Source organism: Eumetopias jubatus, unplaced genomic scaffold, assembly GCF_037043125.1.
Source record: "Eumetopias jubatus isolate StellerSeaLion01/CBP00866 unplaced genomic scaffold, mEumJub1_p1.0 scaffold_4, whole genome shotgun sequence".
Lineage (NCBI taxonomy): Eukaryota > Metazoa > Chordata > Mammalia > Carnivora > Otariidae > Eumetopias > Eumetopias jubatus.
In genome coordinates, this window is record NW_028274810.1 from 92,994,875 (window position 1) to 93,011,544 (window position 16,670).

The following is a 16,670-nucleotide window of genomic DNA, read 5'->3' on the forward strand; positions in this document are numbered from 1 at the left end:
CTGGGATTTTTAATTGGATTGCACTTAATCTACAGATCATCAGAATGAACATCTTAACAATACTGAGTCTTCCAATCCATGAATAGGGTACATCTATTTATTTAGCAACTTAATTTCTCTCAGCAATGTTTTCTAGTTTTCAGGGTACACAGGACTTGTGCATCTTTCATTAAATGGATCCCTAAGTATTTTTTGTGTTTTGATGTTATGGTAAATGTTTTTTTTTAAAGATTTATTTATTTATTTGAGAGAGAGAGAGAGAGAGAGAGAGAGAGCACCAGGGGAGGGATAGAGGGAGAAGAGAATCTTAAGCTAAGCAGACTGCACTGAGCATGGAGCCTGACATGGGGCTTGATCTCATGACCCTGAGATCACAACCTGAGCTGAAACCAAGAGTCAGTTGCTCAACCAACTGCACCACCCAGGCGCTGCAGTAAATGGTTTGTTTGCTTGTTTGTTTATTTAATAATTTCTATGCCCCATGTCGGGCTCAAACTCACAACCCTGAAATCAAGAGTTACATGCTCAACTGACTGAGCCAGTCAGGTGCCCTGGTAAATAGTATTTTTTAAAAAATTTGATTTTCAATTGTTTGTTGCTCTGATTCATTATTCCAACATTTCACTAGACTGGTCCCTCAGTCCTGCCACTCTACCAGCTCCTGCGTCATTTCTGCATCTGGTTTAGTTTAATTTGCAACACTGCAGTGTCTGATTGGAATGAGGGATGAGCACTTTGGAGGAGTTGAGGTTTGCATCCTGGATGACTATGCTTGGAGGTTCTCTGGCTCACCATCTGACAGGATTCATTCACAGAGTACCATGTCCGGTACTATGCTAGTTGTTAGTGAGAGGACTCACAGCCCCTGCCTCAAGGAACCCAGAAAGTTGTAGGGGCAAACTGAAAGTATAAAGGTGTTCAAAGTATAAGGTTTCCAGATGAACAGAGAGCAGGAGGTCCCAAACTCAGCTTTTGAGGGGATTGTCAGGGAAAACTACATGGAGGAAGGGTCAGCCTCAGACACATTGTAGAGGCCCATCCCAAGCCTGGTGGGCAGCTGGCTGGCCAGCTTAATAAACTAAACATGAATTCTTCCAAATATGCATATAAAAACTCCAACAGCTGGCCCACATGTGAGAGGCCTTTCTGTAACTCTGAGCAAGACCCCACAGATGGTCAGAATACAGATAGTTCTGGTCCAGCAGAAGGCAGCTGTGAGTTCTCCCAGGTACCTACCAGAAAAGCCAAAAAAAAAAAAAAAAAAAAGCCCTAAGATGATGGTGTCTAACCTCAGACTAAGATATCCTCTTGGCACTGACTTTGGGGATGTATTAAAAAGAAGTGGATTGCTAGTGGTCTGTTTACCTTCCCACTTCTTGCTACATGTTCCTTCAAGATGCTAAGGGGTGGAAAAAGTTGATCTAAGCTGTTTAACCAAGACTGCCTCCTCTACGAGTCACACAATGTCGTCTTCAAAGGAAATCAGGATTTTGTTTTGCCTGTACCCAGTCCTGCTTAGGGTTCCAATGACTGGAAATTTCTGAGACCCAAAAGGAGCCTTATTGTTTTGCACGAGCTTACCCAGAATGCATGGCTGTATGACCGTCTTCTGGTTGCCTTTTTTTTCCCCCCTATTCTCCACCATCCCTTTCTCTTTCTTCTTGAAACAGTACCCAGATTTCCCCCCATCATCAGGGACAGTTCCCCTCCCCCATGATCCCTGCCAGCCTCAGGGGTGGGCTCATGACTGAGGCCAAGAGCATGGTTGAGACTGCTGAAGGAGAGGGCACAAAATAGGAGATAGCCCACGATTGATCCTCAAGGGACCCTGTCATTTAGTGGTTGTGTAGAAGACAATGAGTCTGCAGAGAACACAGGAAGGAACAGTCATAGAGGTAGGATTAAGACTAGGAGAGTCACGCAATGTCATGGAAGCCAATGGAAGAAGGTACTTCAAGGAGAAAGAAGTGACCAATAGTGTCAAATGATCCTGGGGAGTCAGAGGGAGTGAGGGTTGATCAAAACCCATGTTTTTTTTTTATTTTTAAAGATTTCATTTATTGGGTGCCTGGGTGGCTCAGTTGGTTAAGCGACTGCCTTCGGCTCAGGTCATGATCCTGGAGTCCCAGGATCGAGTCCCACATCAGGCTCCCTGCTCAGCGGGGGGTCTGTTTCTCCCTCTGACCCTCTTCCCTCTCATGCTCTCTGTCTTTCATTCTCTCTCTCTCAAATAAATAAATAAAATCTTTAAAAAAATAAAGATTTCATTTATTTATTCATGAGAGACAGAAGGAGAGAGAGAGAGACAGAGAGAAGCAGAGGGAGAAGCAGGCTTCCAAGGAGCAGGGAGCCCGATGCGGGACTCGATCCCAGGACCCTGGGATCATGACCTGAGCCGAAGGCAGATGCTTAACCATCTGAGCCACCCAGGCACCCAAAACACACGTGGTTTTGACATGGAGGTATGGGTGACCTTGGGGTCATTTCAGTGGAAGAGTGATGGAATAGAATAGGAAGTTAGGAAGTGGGGAGAGGAAATCCTGACAACCGTGTAGCTGTGGGAGGCAGGAGATGGGCAGTAGACTAAAGGGAGTGTGGCATTCACGTACGCTTTTCTTTTTGTTCCCTTAAACATAAGATGGGAGACACTTAGGTATGTTTAGAAGCACAGCAATCCCCTAGTTGAGAGGAAGTAGTTGAATAATCTGGGAAGAGACATCATGATTGAAGTGTAAGTTTCCTGCGAACAATAGAATCCCCAAGAAGGAATATTGTCTATAGCATTTCCCAAAATTACTTGATGGACCGGAGAACTCCCTTCATGCAGAGTTTATTTTGATTGTTGTTCTGCAGACAGCACTGAGGCCCAACTTAGGGTAAGGGCCCATCCCCAAATTGATGAGTATGACCAGGGCCATACTTTGGCTTCAGCCAGTCAGGACCCTCCCCTCTTGAGCCGGGGATGGACTCAACTCTACCCAAACTAAAGGTCTGAGAATGAGAAAGGGCTGAGTTGCAGAAAAGAGAGAGTATGCGTAAGTGGGAGATACCCCAGAGCCAGCTGAATGATGGGGAAGATGGAATCACCAGGTGGAGTTCCTTCCTTCTGATACTCTTGGTAACAACATCCTTGAATCCCACTGAAACTGTAGTATATGGAGTTAGAATATTCAAGGAATGTGGTTTACACCCCTTGTCTATAGAATTCAGCGTGGCGAGGGGTTAAAAGCTGACTAATTCTAGGGTTCTCTTGTGACTCCAAAGACACGGTAAAACATCCAAAACCCTGTTAGTAATCCAAGAAGATCCCCAACTCAGGAAGCAGGCCCAGGCTTGTTAAATCAGAGGTGATTTAGTTGCTGAGCGAGCCCCAGTCCCCTGGGATAGTGTGCCTTTATGAACCCCATTATTTCCAGCTGTGGGGACTTAATTGAAGAAGGAAAGAGAGAAGCCATGTTGGGCAAGCTTCTGGGTAATGCCTCCTTTAATGTGTCCTGTATTAGCTGATGAGCATCACAAAAGATTCAGTGTACAGTGGAAGGCGGTTTCTCTGAGGTCCTCAGGATTGCTTCTTCTTTCCCTGGGTCATGGTACAATTTGGCTCAGGGCTTCCCTCCCACTCTGCCTCAATTCAGCAAACACTTACGGACACCTACTATGTGTAAGTTGCCTTGCTGTGTGCTGGAATGTAGTAGCATCATCTTTTGGCACTGACAAAGCACTCTCCTACATTGGACCTCAATTTAGTGATTCTCAGAATACACTCTGAGTCAGAAAGACCAGAGTGAGGACAGATTTATCCACGCATTATCTGTGTGACCTTAGGCAAGTCCTTTCTGAGCCTCCGCTTCCTTTTCTATAAAAGAGTAGTAATAGAAGCTCCTAGCTCAAAGGATTGTTGGGAGGAATCAGTGAGGCAATACATGGAAAAAGCTTAGCACATAGTAAGCACTCATTTTTAAAAAAATATTTTATGTTTATTTGACAGAGAGAGAGAGATAGCGAAAGCAGGAACAGAAGCAGGGGGAGTGGGAGAGGGAGAAGCAGGCCTCCCGCCGAGCAGGGAGCCCGATGCGGGGCTCGATCCCAGGACCCTGGGATCATGACCCGAGCCGAAGGCAGACGCTTAACGACTGAGCCACCCAGGCGCCCCAGTAAGCATTCATTTAAAAGTAACCATATTTTGTTGGTCGTTCTTGGTCCACGTATTCACACAATAATCCATCCTATGATGTCGATATGATCTCATTTCTTAGACCTCCACTGAGCACCTTTTATGTTCCAGGTGCTGAAGACCCATAGTATCCAAAAGAGCATTTAGATACAGAAAAGGAGGCGTCAAAGGAAACTCAGAGGAAGCGAGAGCACCAAGAGAGGTGCGTCAAGGAGAGTGGCCAATGCAGCTAATACCAAGGAGTCAGCTGAGAGCTGAGGCCCCATAGTGACCACTGGCTTCCGCGAGTTGGTGGGTGGACCCAGACTGATTTGAGAAATTGGAGCTGATGTGAGAACAGCAGCTACAGAGAACTCTCACAACATTTTGATGTGACGAGGAGCAAACAAATGGGGAGGCGGCTGTAGGGAGACGTGGGATCAAGGAGATTTTTGTTGTTGAAACTTTTTTTTTTTTTTAGGATACAAGATATTGGAGCGTGTTAAGCAGGTGGGAATGATCCAGTACAGAGGGAGACACTGATGTTTAAGGAAGGAGGAATCCAGGGTGCAAGTGGAGGCGTCAGCTCTGATAGGTGCACAAACCCTTCATTCAAAAGCCGGAAGGCGGAGAACGTAAGGTGCGCAACAGGTGGTAGAGCAGAGGGTTCTGATGGATTCTGTCATGTCTATGAAGTATGAGGCAAGCGCATCTGCTTCGAGTGAAGCATGAGAAGGGGACCGGGGCGGAAGACTGAAAGATCACGCTTGCAGGGTAGCAAGGGGAACTGAATACAGTGCGGAATTAGAGGAGGATTGCTAGCCAGGGCTCATTTGAAATCTGTGGACATCAAATTAAGTGACACCGGTCACCTTCCATTTTCCAGCGATGCTCAGATGTTCCGATGCAGGCAGAGTGTAGAGGGACTAGCGGGGCTTAACTAGGTTTGCACAAGTTAGAGGAAAAGAGAGGGGCAAAGGGTTAGTGGTTTTTGCAAGGAAGTGAGTGTAGTGATCATTACTAAGCTGGGTGAGGAGGGAAGTGAGCATAAGACGGAGGATAAATACAAGGATCTGGCAGGGTCAAAGGTTTGCAGGGCTTGACGAGGTTGAAGAAATGCTTGCAAGTGGTACCATAGTAATGAGGTTAAAGTCAGACTTGAGACATTTGAGATGGAGTTTTCTGAGACAGTGCAATTTTGGGTTAGAGCAAGTCCAGGGTAAGACCGTGGGAGTGGATACGCAGGGTGGAAGGAAGGAAAAACTCATTGGTAGGGAAGAAATCAGTGGGGAGTCAATACTATTTCTGATGGATTATGCATATGGATGCTGAAGTCATAAAAAAAGGTACTGGAGGGGAGGAGGTTAGTTCATGAGAGCAAAAAGGAAGGGTGGCAGGTGGAAAATACTATAGCATGAACTTCAAGGGGGGTTGGGTTTTTGAAAGAGGAGGGGAGGAGAAACTGTACTAAAAATATTTATGGTGCTTGTCTGTCTTGGATTCTGTTGGGATTTGAACTATGAAACACAAAAATAATTTGCCATTTAAAAGAGCAAGCTGATGCAGAGAAAGAGGGACAGAGACCACCAGGATGGACCCCAAGCAGGCTGAAATGTTGAGGGAACAGGGCTATAAGCAAGCTGAGGATGAAGGACCGCAAAGAAGGAACATAGCAGATGCATCCAAAGAAGCAGAAGTGGGGCTGCATGAGAGAGATGGTGTAGCCTGCCCTCTTCTATAATATAACTTAACTTTCAGAGCAGGGGCAGGGACTCCGTGCAGGGAAACAATGGGATCAGACCTAGGGTTATGAATGTGGGCTTTGGCTGGCTTTGAACTCATTAGTTAAGATAAGTTAAGATCTCGAGCAAGTGACTTAAGTTCCCTCATCTGTGAAATGGGACTAATAGTACTGACCTTACAAGGTTACAGTGAGGATTAGATGAGAATATACAGGTAATGCATTTTGAACGGCAAGGTTCCCTGTCAATCTTATTTTCTACAAATAAACAATTCAGGGTTATTTCTTTCCCAAACCTTTCCCTCATGCCCTGATCCCCTGCCTTCAAGGAGGGATACCACCTTCTCTTGGTCCTCTTTCTACCTCTCCGGTCACACCTTCTCCGTCTCCTTGCTGGTCCCTCTTTACCACCTTTACCTCTTCTCTCTAAATTCATCTCCTAAGTCAACTCACCTAGCTATCTTGCACCTTAAGTACCTTAAAATAGCATTTATTAGCTGACAGTTCTTATAGCAACTCCAAACTCTTCCCCAGCTATAGACTTCCATGTCTGATTACTTACTAGACATTTCCATTTGAACCTCCAATAGGCATCTCAGAGAACTTGCCCCAAACTGCCTCTTACCCTCCCCCACCAAAACAAAACCAAACCAGACCCTGCTTCTCCTACAATCTTCCATAGACCAATAAATGGCAAATCTTTTCGGTGTTGATCATCTTAGCATCATGCCTGACTCCTTCCTTCTCGAACCCACCACCAAGCCATCAGCCAATAACCAGAATGGGATTTTCCCTTGCCCCCCTCTGCAGCTATTACCCATGAACACACCAGGGACTGTCCCCATTGGGTCTGTGCCCTTGCTGGTTCTTGTCCTTCCTCTGATCAAATGTTACTTTCTAAATTAGCCTCCCGGGGGCCTCACTTCCCTAATCTGCGGGCCAATTCCCTCACTGTGAGTTCCCTCCACATCTCTAATCACCACCTGACACTATGTTTACTTCATAGCTGATGGTCTCCCCTCCAACAGTTCAAGCTCTGCAAAAGCATGCACTGGGACTGTCAAATTCACTGCTCTATCCTTAGAGCCCAGAAGAGTGCTCAGGACACAGCAGGTGCTCAATAAATGTTTACCAAGTGCAAGAATTCCTAAGTGCCACTCTCTTCTCTGAATTCCGGTTACACAAGCCTTAAACACTTACTTGTATCGATTTTTATGCCCCTGGCAGTTTTTATTTGACTGAGGATGGGGGGGCCTAGGACACGGGTGTGTGGCCATAATTCCGCCATTTGTGCAACCCTTTACAGTTTACAATCCCCTCACAGGTGACCTGATTTGATTCTCACAAAAGAGAGTGAACAAGCCAGGCAGGGTAGGTATTACCAGCAAGGCTTAAAATCCCAGTTCTCCTGCCTTCTAGACCAAGCTCAACGGCTATGTGTTGAATGGAGAGAGTGAGAGGAAAAAGGAAAAAAAAAAAAAAAAAGAGTCACTCTGTGGAGTGAGGCAGCCCCACTGGGCAAATACGCTGGTTCTCTGTAGCACATCTCGCAAACGCCTAGCATTTATTGGTCCAGTTTTCTAATCTCTACCTGTGCGAGCCACACAGCTATCCTGCAGCAGGTAGCTCTGGGGGCATCTTCCCGTCTTGTGCACCTCTGCTTTCTTTCGGTGCCTCCAACAAGGCCTGGTATATGGTGGCTGCTCAGTGCGTGGAGTGGCCCGAGACGCCTTTTTTAGGGATGGGGCTCCGGTGCGGCGTCTTGCTCCCGGTCCTCCATGTAGCAAGCGGCAGCGCCGGGACCCCACCTCGGGTTCGCGCAGCCGCTCTCTCCGGGATGCGCCCGCCCCGCGGCAGCACCAGTTCCGGGTCCGCGCGGGAGAGCGCGCGTGCACCGGGCGGGGAGGGCAGGGCCTGACCCCTCCCAGCCCCAGAGCCTTCCGCGTCCGCGCCCGGGACGTCCGCGCGCACGGTCCCGCAGCCGCCCCCCCTTCTGCAGCCCCAGGGCCCGAGGTGGGGCGTAGGGGCGGGCGGAAGCCCCCCCTCCCCGACCAGTCCCTGCGTCCCGGGCCGGCCCGCCCACCCCTCCGGCCGCTGCGCCCCGCCCCGCTTGCAGGCCCCGCCCCACACTTCCCCCTTCGGAGCTCCTCCCCCCGCGCGGCGCTCCATACTTGGCGATCGCCGCGGCCTTGCGCGCTCATTGGCCGAGAACCGGGTGCGTGGGGGCGGGCCCGGGCCCGGCCGGGGCGGGGAAGGAAGGTGGCGGCGGCCCGGCGCGGGGGGAGGGGGGCGCTGACCCGGATGTTCACTCCTGGGCACCCGGGGAAGTGGAAGCGCCGGGCCCTGCTGCTGGGGGGAGAGCCACAGACGCCGGGACCGGGACCGCCGCCGCCGCCGCCACCATGGTAAAGGCCCGACGTCACTCTCTCCCAGGCCGGGGGGCCCCGCCGGAGCTCTCGTCTCCCTTGTCCCCACCTCCCCCCACCCCTAGCCCCGGGCCCGGGCAAGGGTGGGTCCCCCGGGTGGGGGAGGGGTGGGGTCCCGGACCCAGGTGGACACCTTCGCTGTCGTCTCAGGAGGGGGCTGCCGGCACCGGCCGCTGGTCTGGGCAGCGACCCTGCCTCCCTCTCCCAGCCCCCGCCCTTGGCTCAAGCTGGAGTCCCACTGTCCGCCAGTCGGTCAGGGTAGTCTCCCCTATAGCCCAGGCTAGACCCCCCCTGGACCGTGGTCCATGCCAGGCACCCCCTCCGCTCACCCAGGGGGCGGTCCCCCTTCCTCCTGCCCACGGCCCGGGCCAGGTCCCCTTTCCCCGTCCCCACGGCCGGGGTAGGCCGTCGTTTCTCCCTCCCGTGGCCCAGGCTGGGCTCCCCTCCCTGCGTTTCGGGTTAGGCCTCTGTTCCTCTCCGTTTCTTCTCCATGGTTTCAGTCTGGACCCCAGTCAGCCCCTACTCCAGTGGCCTCAGTCTAGATTTGTTTCCCCGCTCTTCCGTGGCTTCAGCTTGAATCTTCTCTTCCCCCTTGGCCTTGGTCTGGACCTCCCTTCCTCCGCCCGCGGCCCTGGCCTGGACGTTAACCCCCGCCATCCAATTCCCCAGACTTCTCACCGCTCTTAGTGTAACCTGCGTCAGCTCCCCTCGGTCCCGGGCTCTACCCTCCTTCCAGGGCCCTGCTCTCTGCCCTGCCTCCGACCCGTGTGGTCCCTCCCCTCTATCCCGGGAGAACCTTTGCCGCCTCTGGGAAGCGAGGGGAGCTCTCCTGCCCGGGGGAGGAGGAGGGTGGTCCCGGGGCACAGCCTTGGCAGGTGGAGGGTTGCCTCCTCTTGGGGAGGCCGCCTGGAGCGAGCGAGGGAAGGGCGGGCACCTGTGTGCCCGGAAGGCAGGAAGGCAGCGCGGCGCTCTGCAGGCCCTTTCCGCGGCCGCTGCCTCCTTGGCGAGGGTGCGGTGCCTGCGGGGCGTCGTGCTGGGGCCTGAGTGGGAGCCGAGAGATGAGGGTGGGGGGAGCCGACAGGACAGGAATGAACGCACAATCGCCCTTGTGAGGCTGCAGCCCTTGAGGGGGCCGCTGGGCCGCGAGGCCAACATAGGGCCTGGACACAATGCACCCCAGCAGGCGCAGCCTCCCTTTCCCCCTGAACTGTCAGCTCGTGAGGGTTGGAACTGCTGATTATGGAGGTGCCTCGGATCAGGTGAGCCAGATTCCGAGAAGGAGAGAGAGCATGAGAGAGCGAGCGAGCCAGCTAGTTCCGCTCGTGGTGTTTTGATAATGACGGCCTGTGCTCTAGGTTCTCTGCATGGCTTGAGGTTTCACCTAGGCCTCCACAAGTTCACTTACCTCCACTTTGCAGCCTTCTGCAGGATAGGCTCACCACCCAGATTGGAAGGGCCAGAGGGCTTCTGCCTTACATGGTCAAGGAACCTTTGGAGATGGGCTAACCGAGCTCAGGCCATCCACCTGCTCCTTCTGCTCAGTGCTGGCAAGTGTTTGCATGTGAACTTTGGGCCCCGAAGTGTTTTGAGGATCTCAGTTTCTTGTTTAATGAAGTGTTGTGGCTGCTGAACCAGGATGACTAATTAAGAGTGGCTAAGTTTTTTCTTGCTGCCTTCCTGCATATTGATTTAAAATGTGGCTTATGCCATTTTTAATGCTATTGGACTTCTACAATGTTTGTGTTGTCTGGAGGTGGCCCCACCCCAGGCCTGGGTGAGGAAGTACTCCAGGACAGTTTTGGGTGTGAACTGTGAAAGTGGAGTGAGGTTTTATAAATTTGATCTTAGGGCAAAAGCAGGACAATGTGGGTCCAGTGGCCAGGTGGGACTGCTTAGGGCAGCGTATCTGGCAGGGAGGGGCATCTTGGCTTAGTCCTGATTCTCCAAAGGTAATGGGAAATGCCCATCATGACCCAGGAGGAGGACAGTGACATATGCTTCTCAGGAGTCCTGTATTTGGGTTTCATTTGGACAGTCTGAAAACTGTGGAAGGGATGGAGGAAAAGGTCTAACATTTCTTGAGGACTGCTGGGTGCCTGGCACCATGCTGAGCAGTCCACCTGTATGAGCTCCTTTAACCGGCATAGAGCCCTTGGAGATAGTTGCTGTCCTCCTTTTACAGGTGAAGCTGCTGCTTAGGACATGGAGTAACTTAAGGTGTTGCTCGGTCGGTGAAAGCACATCTGGCAGGCTCTAACCTCCATCCTCCCCATTGTCCCAGGCTGCTTCTATGGCGAAGATAGAAAGGACACTGTTTAGAAAACAGAATAATGGGGTACTCAGGGATGGCAAGGGAGAAGCCGCGTTTACTGACTATTGGTTGTGTTCTGGGTCCTTTACATAAGAGATCTCGCCTAGCAGTGCAATAGTCAGATGGTGGTAGAGGCATATCTGGCTCTGGGCCAGGGCATGAGCTCGTTGAGGGCAGGGGGTTTTCTTTTGGGTTTTCCATGGTTGCACCCCTGGGGCCTAGAACATCACCTGACACTGAAGGAAATGGCTTGGAGTGCTCTTTTTTGGGGTGTCTATATGTCCGTGAACTCAGCCGCTTTGATTTTCATACTTGTTCTCTCAGTAACTTGTTCTTAGTATCCCCTAGGCTTATAAGTAATATCTGACTGCTTATTGTCAAATTGATCCCTTACATGGATACTCTAATAATCCAGACTAGACAGTTGCGCTGGGACACGAGTGGTGGTGTGGGGTTGTACAGTAGGTAAATGAACTAAGGCCAGTGTGGTTTTTATTTTCAGTAGGTGTGATGGTAGAGAAAACAGCTAGCTCTCTGTTATCCATGGAGGGAAATAGCAGTTTGAGAATCTGAAATGTGTTGGACTTTGGAGTAAATTCCATGATTTTTGTTGGCTTCAGTTAAGTGCACAGGCAAATGAAATTTATTTGCCTGCATTCCCTTAGTAGGTAACAGTCTTACCGCTGTAAACTCTTTACAGTTTCAGAGCACTTTTCCTTACACAGCTGTAGCTTCTAACTCGGGAATGAGTGTTTCAACTTTTTTTTTTTAAGATTTTATTTATTTGAGAGAGAGAGAGTGAGAGAGAGAGAGCACAAGAGGGGAGAGGGTCAGAGGGAGAAGCAGACTCCCTGCTAAGCAGGGAGCCCGATGTGGGACTCGATCCCGGGACTCCAGGATCATGACCTGAGCCGAAGGCAGTCGCTTAACCAACTGAGCCACTCAGGCGCCCAGTGAGTGATCTAACTTAAGAGTTCTGAGTCCCGTGCCAGCTGGTGGAGCTGTAGTGGTGAAAGGACAGGCAGACCCCCTCAGGAGTTGTGCTCCAGCTCACAGATGGTTTTGCCTGACAGGAGCTGATAGGAGAAGCCTGTCGCATTGTTGGAAGGTGAAACAATTTAGTTGACACTGATGCATCTTGGCTGGGCTCCCGGTGTGGATGAGAGACCCGTTCAGCCCAGACCCCACACTACATACAGCCTGGTTCATTTAAACCCAACTAGCCTTTTCGGTGGAATGCTTGAAGAAGGTAGCCAACAATCGATAGCTTGAGACTGAGATGATAAATTATAGTTTGAAAGCAGATATTCCTATTTATAACTCGGAAGTCCAGTGCTGCTTTTATATTCCATGGGGGAGAGAAGAGGACCCGTGCCTGACAGCCCAGAGAGATGGGAGCCTGGCAGGTACATAGACCGTCGAGACTCCTGCTTCCCAGGCTGGGGAATGCTGGCCAATAGGCAAATACAGAGGCACCTTAGCGGGGGTCCCGGAAGCTACAAGATAAGGTTAATTTTGTGTATGTTAAGTGTCTTCTCTGCACAGCTTTATGTTGACGCAATGATGAACAAGACAAGGGTCCATCCCTCCACAGCTTACATTGTTGCGGGGGGAATGTCGCTCTTACCTAAATTTAAGGGGGAAGAGCCTTGTTGATGGGAGGGCAAGCCATTTGCATGAGACGTGGCAGGAGATTTAAGAGAAAGTGGGGGCTTGTGCCAGGTTTCACCCCCAGACCTTTGGGAGTGTGTCTGTTCTTCCCGCTGCCGTAACTGTGGAAGCGAATTGCACCGCACACCGCCTGTTTGTTCCTCTGCGCACCAGCAGCCCTCGTACCCGGAAGTGTAACCTTGTGGCGCCGTGGGAGTCCTGCCCTTCTGACCTGCGTAGCTGCCACTGATGGAGGATCTACTGTGATCCAGAAACGTGGCTTAGATGATACCTCCTCCCCCATTTTACTTACACAGAACCTGAAGCTTGAGAGGTTGAGTGACCCATGTGAGTGGCGTGCCTGGGACTCAAAGCTAGGTCCCTCTGACTCCTGTGCTGGACACTCATTCTGTGTCTCAGAAGCTGTGAGCAGAAGGGTCCGTAGCACAGGATCTGGGCCCGTTGCTCTTTGCAGCAGATCCCAGCATTGAGAGTGGGGCGTGGAAGGCCAGAGGATGCAGTTGCAAGGTCACCCACATTAGGACCAGCTAGAGCGATGCCATTTCTAAACCTAAGCTTTTAGAGAGTTGTGTTTCCATGTAAGGAGGTGGAGATGTACGTTTTTAGGGCACCAGCCACATGCGTGAACTCTGCTCTGCTAGGAGGATCCGTGCCTCAGCCCCACCAGGACGGCTCAGCCTTCGGAGGGAGGCAGCACAGTATAAGCAGTTAGGACACAGAGCCAGACTGCCTTAGGATAATAACAGGACCTCCTCATAAGGCTTGTTTTGAGGATTAAGTGAGACCGTACGCGTGAAGTCCTTCCAACAGCATCTGGCATGTAATTATATACTCATTATTATTATCCTTATCACCACATTCAGACAGTGTTCAAAGGGTATGTGGTGAGTCCCTCTGTTAGCTGTTAAGTGGAGGAACTGGGTTTTCTGACTCCAGATATAGACCCCTTTCCTCTACTCCTGACTGCCTGCCAGAGTTTGCTTGGCCTTGAACCAGTGCAAGGTGTGGGGTGGTTAGCGGGAACCGTGAACGAAGAGCTTCCCTGATAGAGCCCGAGGCTCTACTTCACCCCAAATAAAGGCTCCCTGTGCACGGGACACTGCGTGTTGTCACAGCCTGATGCGGTCTATCTCCAGTTTGGATGCCTTGTCTGTGCCTGGTGGAGCCCCTTGTGAACTGAGTCCTTGCGTTCTTCCCAGGCTGGAAGAAGAGAGTCAGGGGGACAGAGCATGTGAGCTCCGTGACAGCAGGGCCCTTGTCTCTTTGGTTCCCACTAACCACCCCACACCTTGCACTGGTTGCCTGAGAGTGAATGTGTGGTGAGAGCTGAGAGTGGTTGCCCTTTGTTTGCTGCCTGCTCCTCGGAACATGGGCTTTGGAGTTGGGCGTGTGTGGGTTGGAGTCCTGCATCTGCCACTCAGCTTCTGATCTGAAGTGGGGGTTCTCATCTCCCTCGATCTCAGTTTCTTGATCTGTAGCATGAGGGTAACATTTTATAGGGATACCGGGAGAAAGATGGGGAAAATTGTAAGCACTTAATCCAGTGCTTGGCACACAGTAGGTGGCAGCTATGATTATTAAGTCTTATCCTGCGTACTGGAATTAGTAAGGGACACAAATAGCCATAATCCCTGTCCTCTAATCCAGAAAGCGACACAGGATGCTTCCAAAACGTTGAGTGCAGCAGGAAGGACATAGTATAGAAAAGGCTTAATTAGCATGGGGAACTTGTCTGCTTGGCCTGCATTCCACTTCCTCCAGGAAGCCCTGCAGACCACTTCAGCCCACAGGCAGCTTGGGTGGGGGCTGGGTGTGAAGCCCGGCAAGACTTTGCCCAGGCAGAAGGACAGGGTGGGGTGCAGTCAAGGAGAGGCCATTCTAGGCACTGCCTGGAACAAAAGCACAGTTCAGGGGTACAGTCAGCCTTGAGTTTGGAGACCAGCCACAGAGTAGACAGAGTGAGTGGGGGGTGCCTCAGTCCCGGGAGTCAGTTGGGGAGTGCCGGAGTTGCTAAGCTAAGGAGTTTGCATTTGATCTGGGACAGTGTGGAGCCAGTTAAATATTTGACAGGGCAGGTAGAAATTTGAGGAGGCTGGCAGAGTTGTGGTATTTTAGGAAGCGTCATCTGGCTGTGGTGTGCACAAAGGCCCCGAGAGGTGAGAGATGGGAGGGAGGCATCCGCCAGCACCAGTCTATGGGGTTATGAGGGTCCCAGCCCCTGTGAGGCCATGGGTATGAAAAGGAACACATGGTTGAAAAAGATAAAGATAGGAAAGCAGAGTGAGATGCCATGATTTACCGCCTCTGGAGCTGCGGGGGATGCTTCTGCCCCCAGAGCTCCCTGGTTAGGCATTCTGATAGGATGCTTATCATTGATCCAACTGCTATTTCTGGTCAGTTTAAATCCTAGACAGTAGTGTCTGCAAAGCCTTGATATCCTATTAACCACCGAGCAGGGATTTTAGTCTGGTTACCCCAGCAGTCCTGTACCTGCGGGTGGCACCCAGTTCTCCTCTCCCGCGGCCTCAGGCTCTGGGCAGACAACCTCCTAAGACAGCCAGTCAGCCGAGGGGGGTGGAGGCTCTGCATGGTGGCTGGAATTTTTTTTTTTTTTTTGAGATTTTATTTATTTATTTGACAGAGAGAGACACAGCGAGAGAGGGAACACAAGCAGGGGGAGCAGGAGAGGGAGAAGCAGGCTTCCCGCGGAGCAGGGGGCCTGACGCGGGGCTCGATCCCAGGACCCTAGGATCACGACCCGAGCCGAAGGCAGACGCTTAACGACTGAGCCACCCAGGCGCCCCTGGAATAGTTTTTACTGACTACTTTTTTTAATACCCAGAGCAACCCTTTGAGGCAGGTTCTCATGTTACCCTCATTACGCAGGTGAGTGAGAACCTAAGCCTGACTCTGCAGTCTGACCCCAGAGCCCATGCTCTGGCCCCTCCGCGCTGCTGCCTCTGAGCTTTTTTTCCATCCAGCCATTTGTTCCATGGATGCTCACGGAGCCATCAAACAGACCTAGTAGAGTATGAGTCTTACGTGGAGGAGGCAGATGGAGACAGGGAAAGCTAAGATTCTGACAGCCTGGGGCACAAGCAGAACCAGCGTGGTGGAAGTCCACAACGGAAGGGCTTGAGCTTCAGGGAGCCACTCGCTTTCCCTTCTCCCTTCTCCCTGCTTTCTCCTGGTCGCACCCCATGTCTGACATATCTGGAAACCTGTGGAAGGGAGTCTTCCTCTGCAACTTTCTAGTGATAAGTCTCCAGTCCAGTAGCCCTATTTCTTTCAAGACATCAGCCCCAGTGACTCGCATCGACCTGCCCCAGGGTGGAATGAGTCTGTGTGTGGTAAGTGTAGATGGTGCCTGGCACTCCGTAAGTACAGCAGGAGTGTTGGCCATGTCCTGATTGTTTTATGAATATGGATGCTTGCAAGGTGGTGGCTCACGGAACCTCCCAGGGTTCTACTGAGAGCCCAAGAAGTGGAGTCCCCTGCTAAAGGCTGGCGGTCTTAAGGGCTTGCTGCCTGGTGTTTTCTGGCCATGAGGATCTTACCACACTGCAGACTGCCGGCAGTCGTTGCTCCTGGCTCAGCCCCTGAACGTCCCCACTCACCGCTTCAGCTGCTTGAGAAGGCTTCCTGTTCAGCCCTGAACTCCTCGGGGCCCTTCAGAGCTAGGATCTGCTCAGAGACCGTTATGTTAGTATTATCTGGGCTTAACTGTTTCAGAGGTTTCTCTAAGATTCAGGCAGAGGACGCACTCACCATTTACCAGGTGAAATGTCTTTAAAATATTAAGGTTATGAAAAGATGCTTTTGCATGTACTCTTTCTGCTGGGCTGAGGAGCAAGCAGCCTCCCAGTGGAATTGTGTGTTTTCTGGTGGTAGCAAATGCCCTCATCCTTATCTGCACCCGTGATCAGTGGACGGAGGGTTCGGGATTGGCTCACTCACAACACAAGGTTCTCCACAGTGAGGCTTTGGCCCTGAAAGGGGTATGTCTTGATTTCACAGGGATGGGCTTCCTGCATACAGAGTTTTGTGCTAAAAAACTGAGAGGGGAAGCTTTTATCCACCACACCCTCCTGGTGAAAAATCTGATTTTAGGCACTGTGGTCACTGAAGAAGATACTCTTGAATTTCTCTCTGTCTCATCTCTGGCTTTGATTTTTTTTTTTTTTTTAATTTAAAGATTTTATTTTTATGTAATCTCTACACCCAATGTGGGGCTTGAACTTAGAACCCCAAGATCTAGAGTCGCATGCTCGCGACTGATCTGGCTTTGTTTTTATCAGTCCTTTCCTTCTCTGCAGAGCACAGCTTGTCTCCTCACCTCCTGGGCAGCGTGTGGTTGCTGGAGCTGGA

The 16,670-nt window shown here is 51.1% G+C and overlaps 1 protein-coding gene across 3 annotated transcripts in view; it reads left to right on the forward strand.

Moving 5' to 3' along the window:
• Positions 1–8,194: 8,194 nt before the first annotated feature.
• The window catches only part of CAPZB (capping actin protein of muscle Z-line subunit beta), a 131,923-nt gene continuing 123,447 nt past the window's right edge, over positions 8,195–16,670 (forward strand). For 2 of the 3 annotated variants that reach the window (XM_028108360.2, XM_028108363.2), the window contains exon 1: positions 9,475–9,579. In XM_028108360.2, the coding sequence (XP_027964161.1) occupies positions 9,490–9,579 (90 nt within the window). In that variant the 5' untranslated portion in view covers positions 9,475–9,489. Of the gene's footprint in view, positions 8,300–9,474; positions 9,580–16,670 lie in introns of those variants that run through there. The other variant, XM_028108362.2, reaches the window with a different exon arrangement.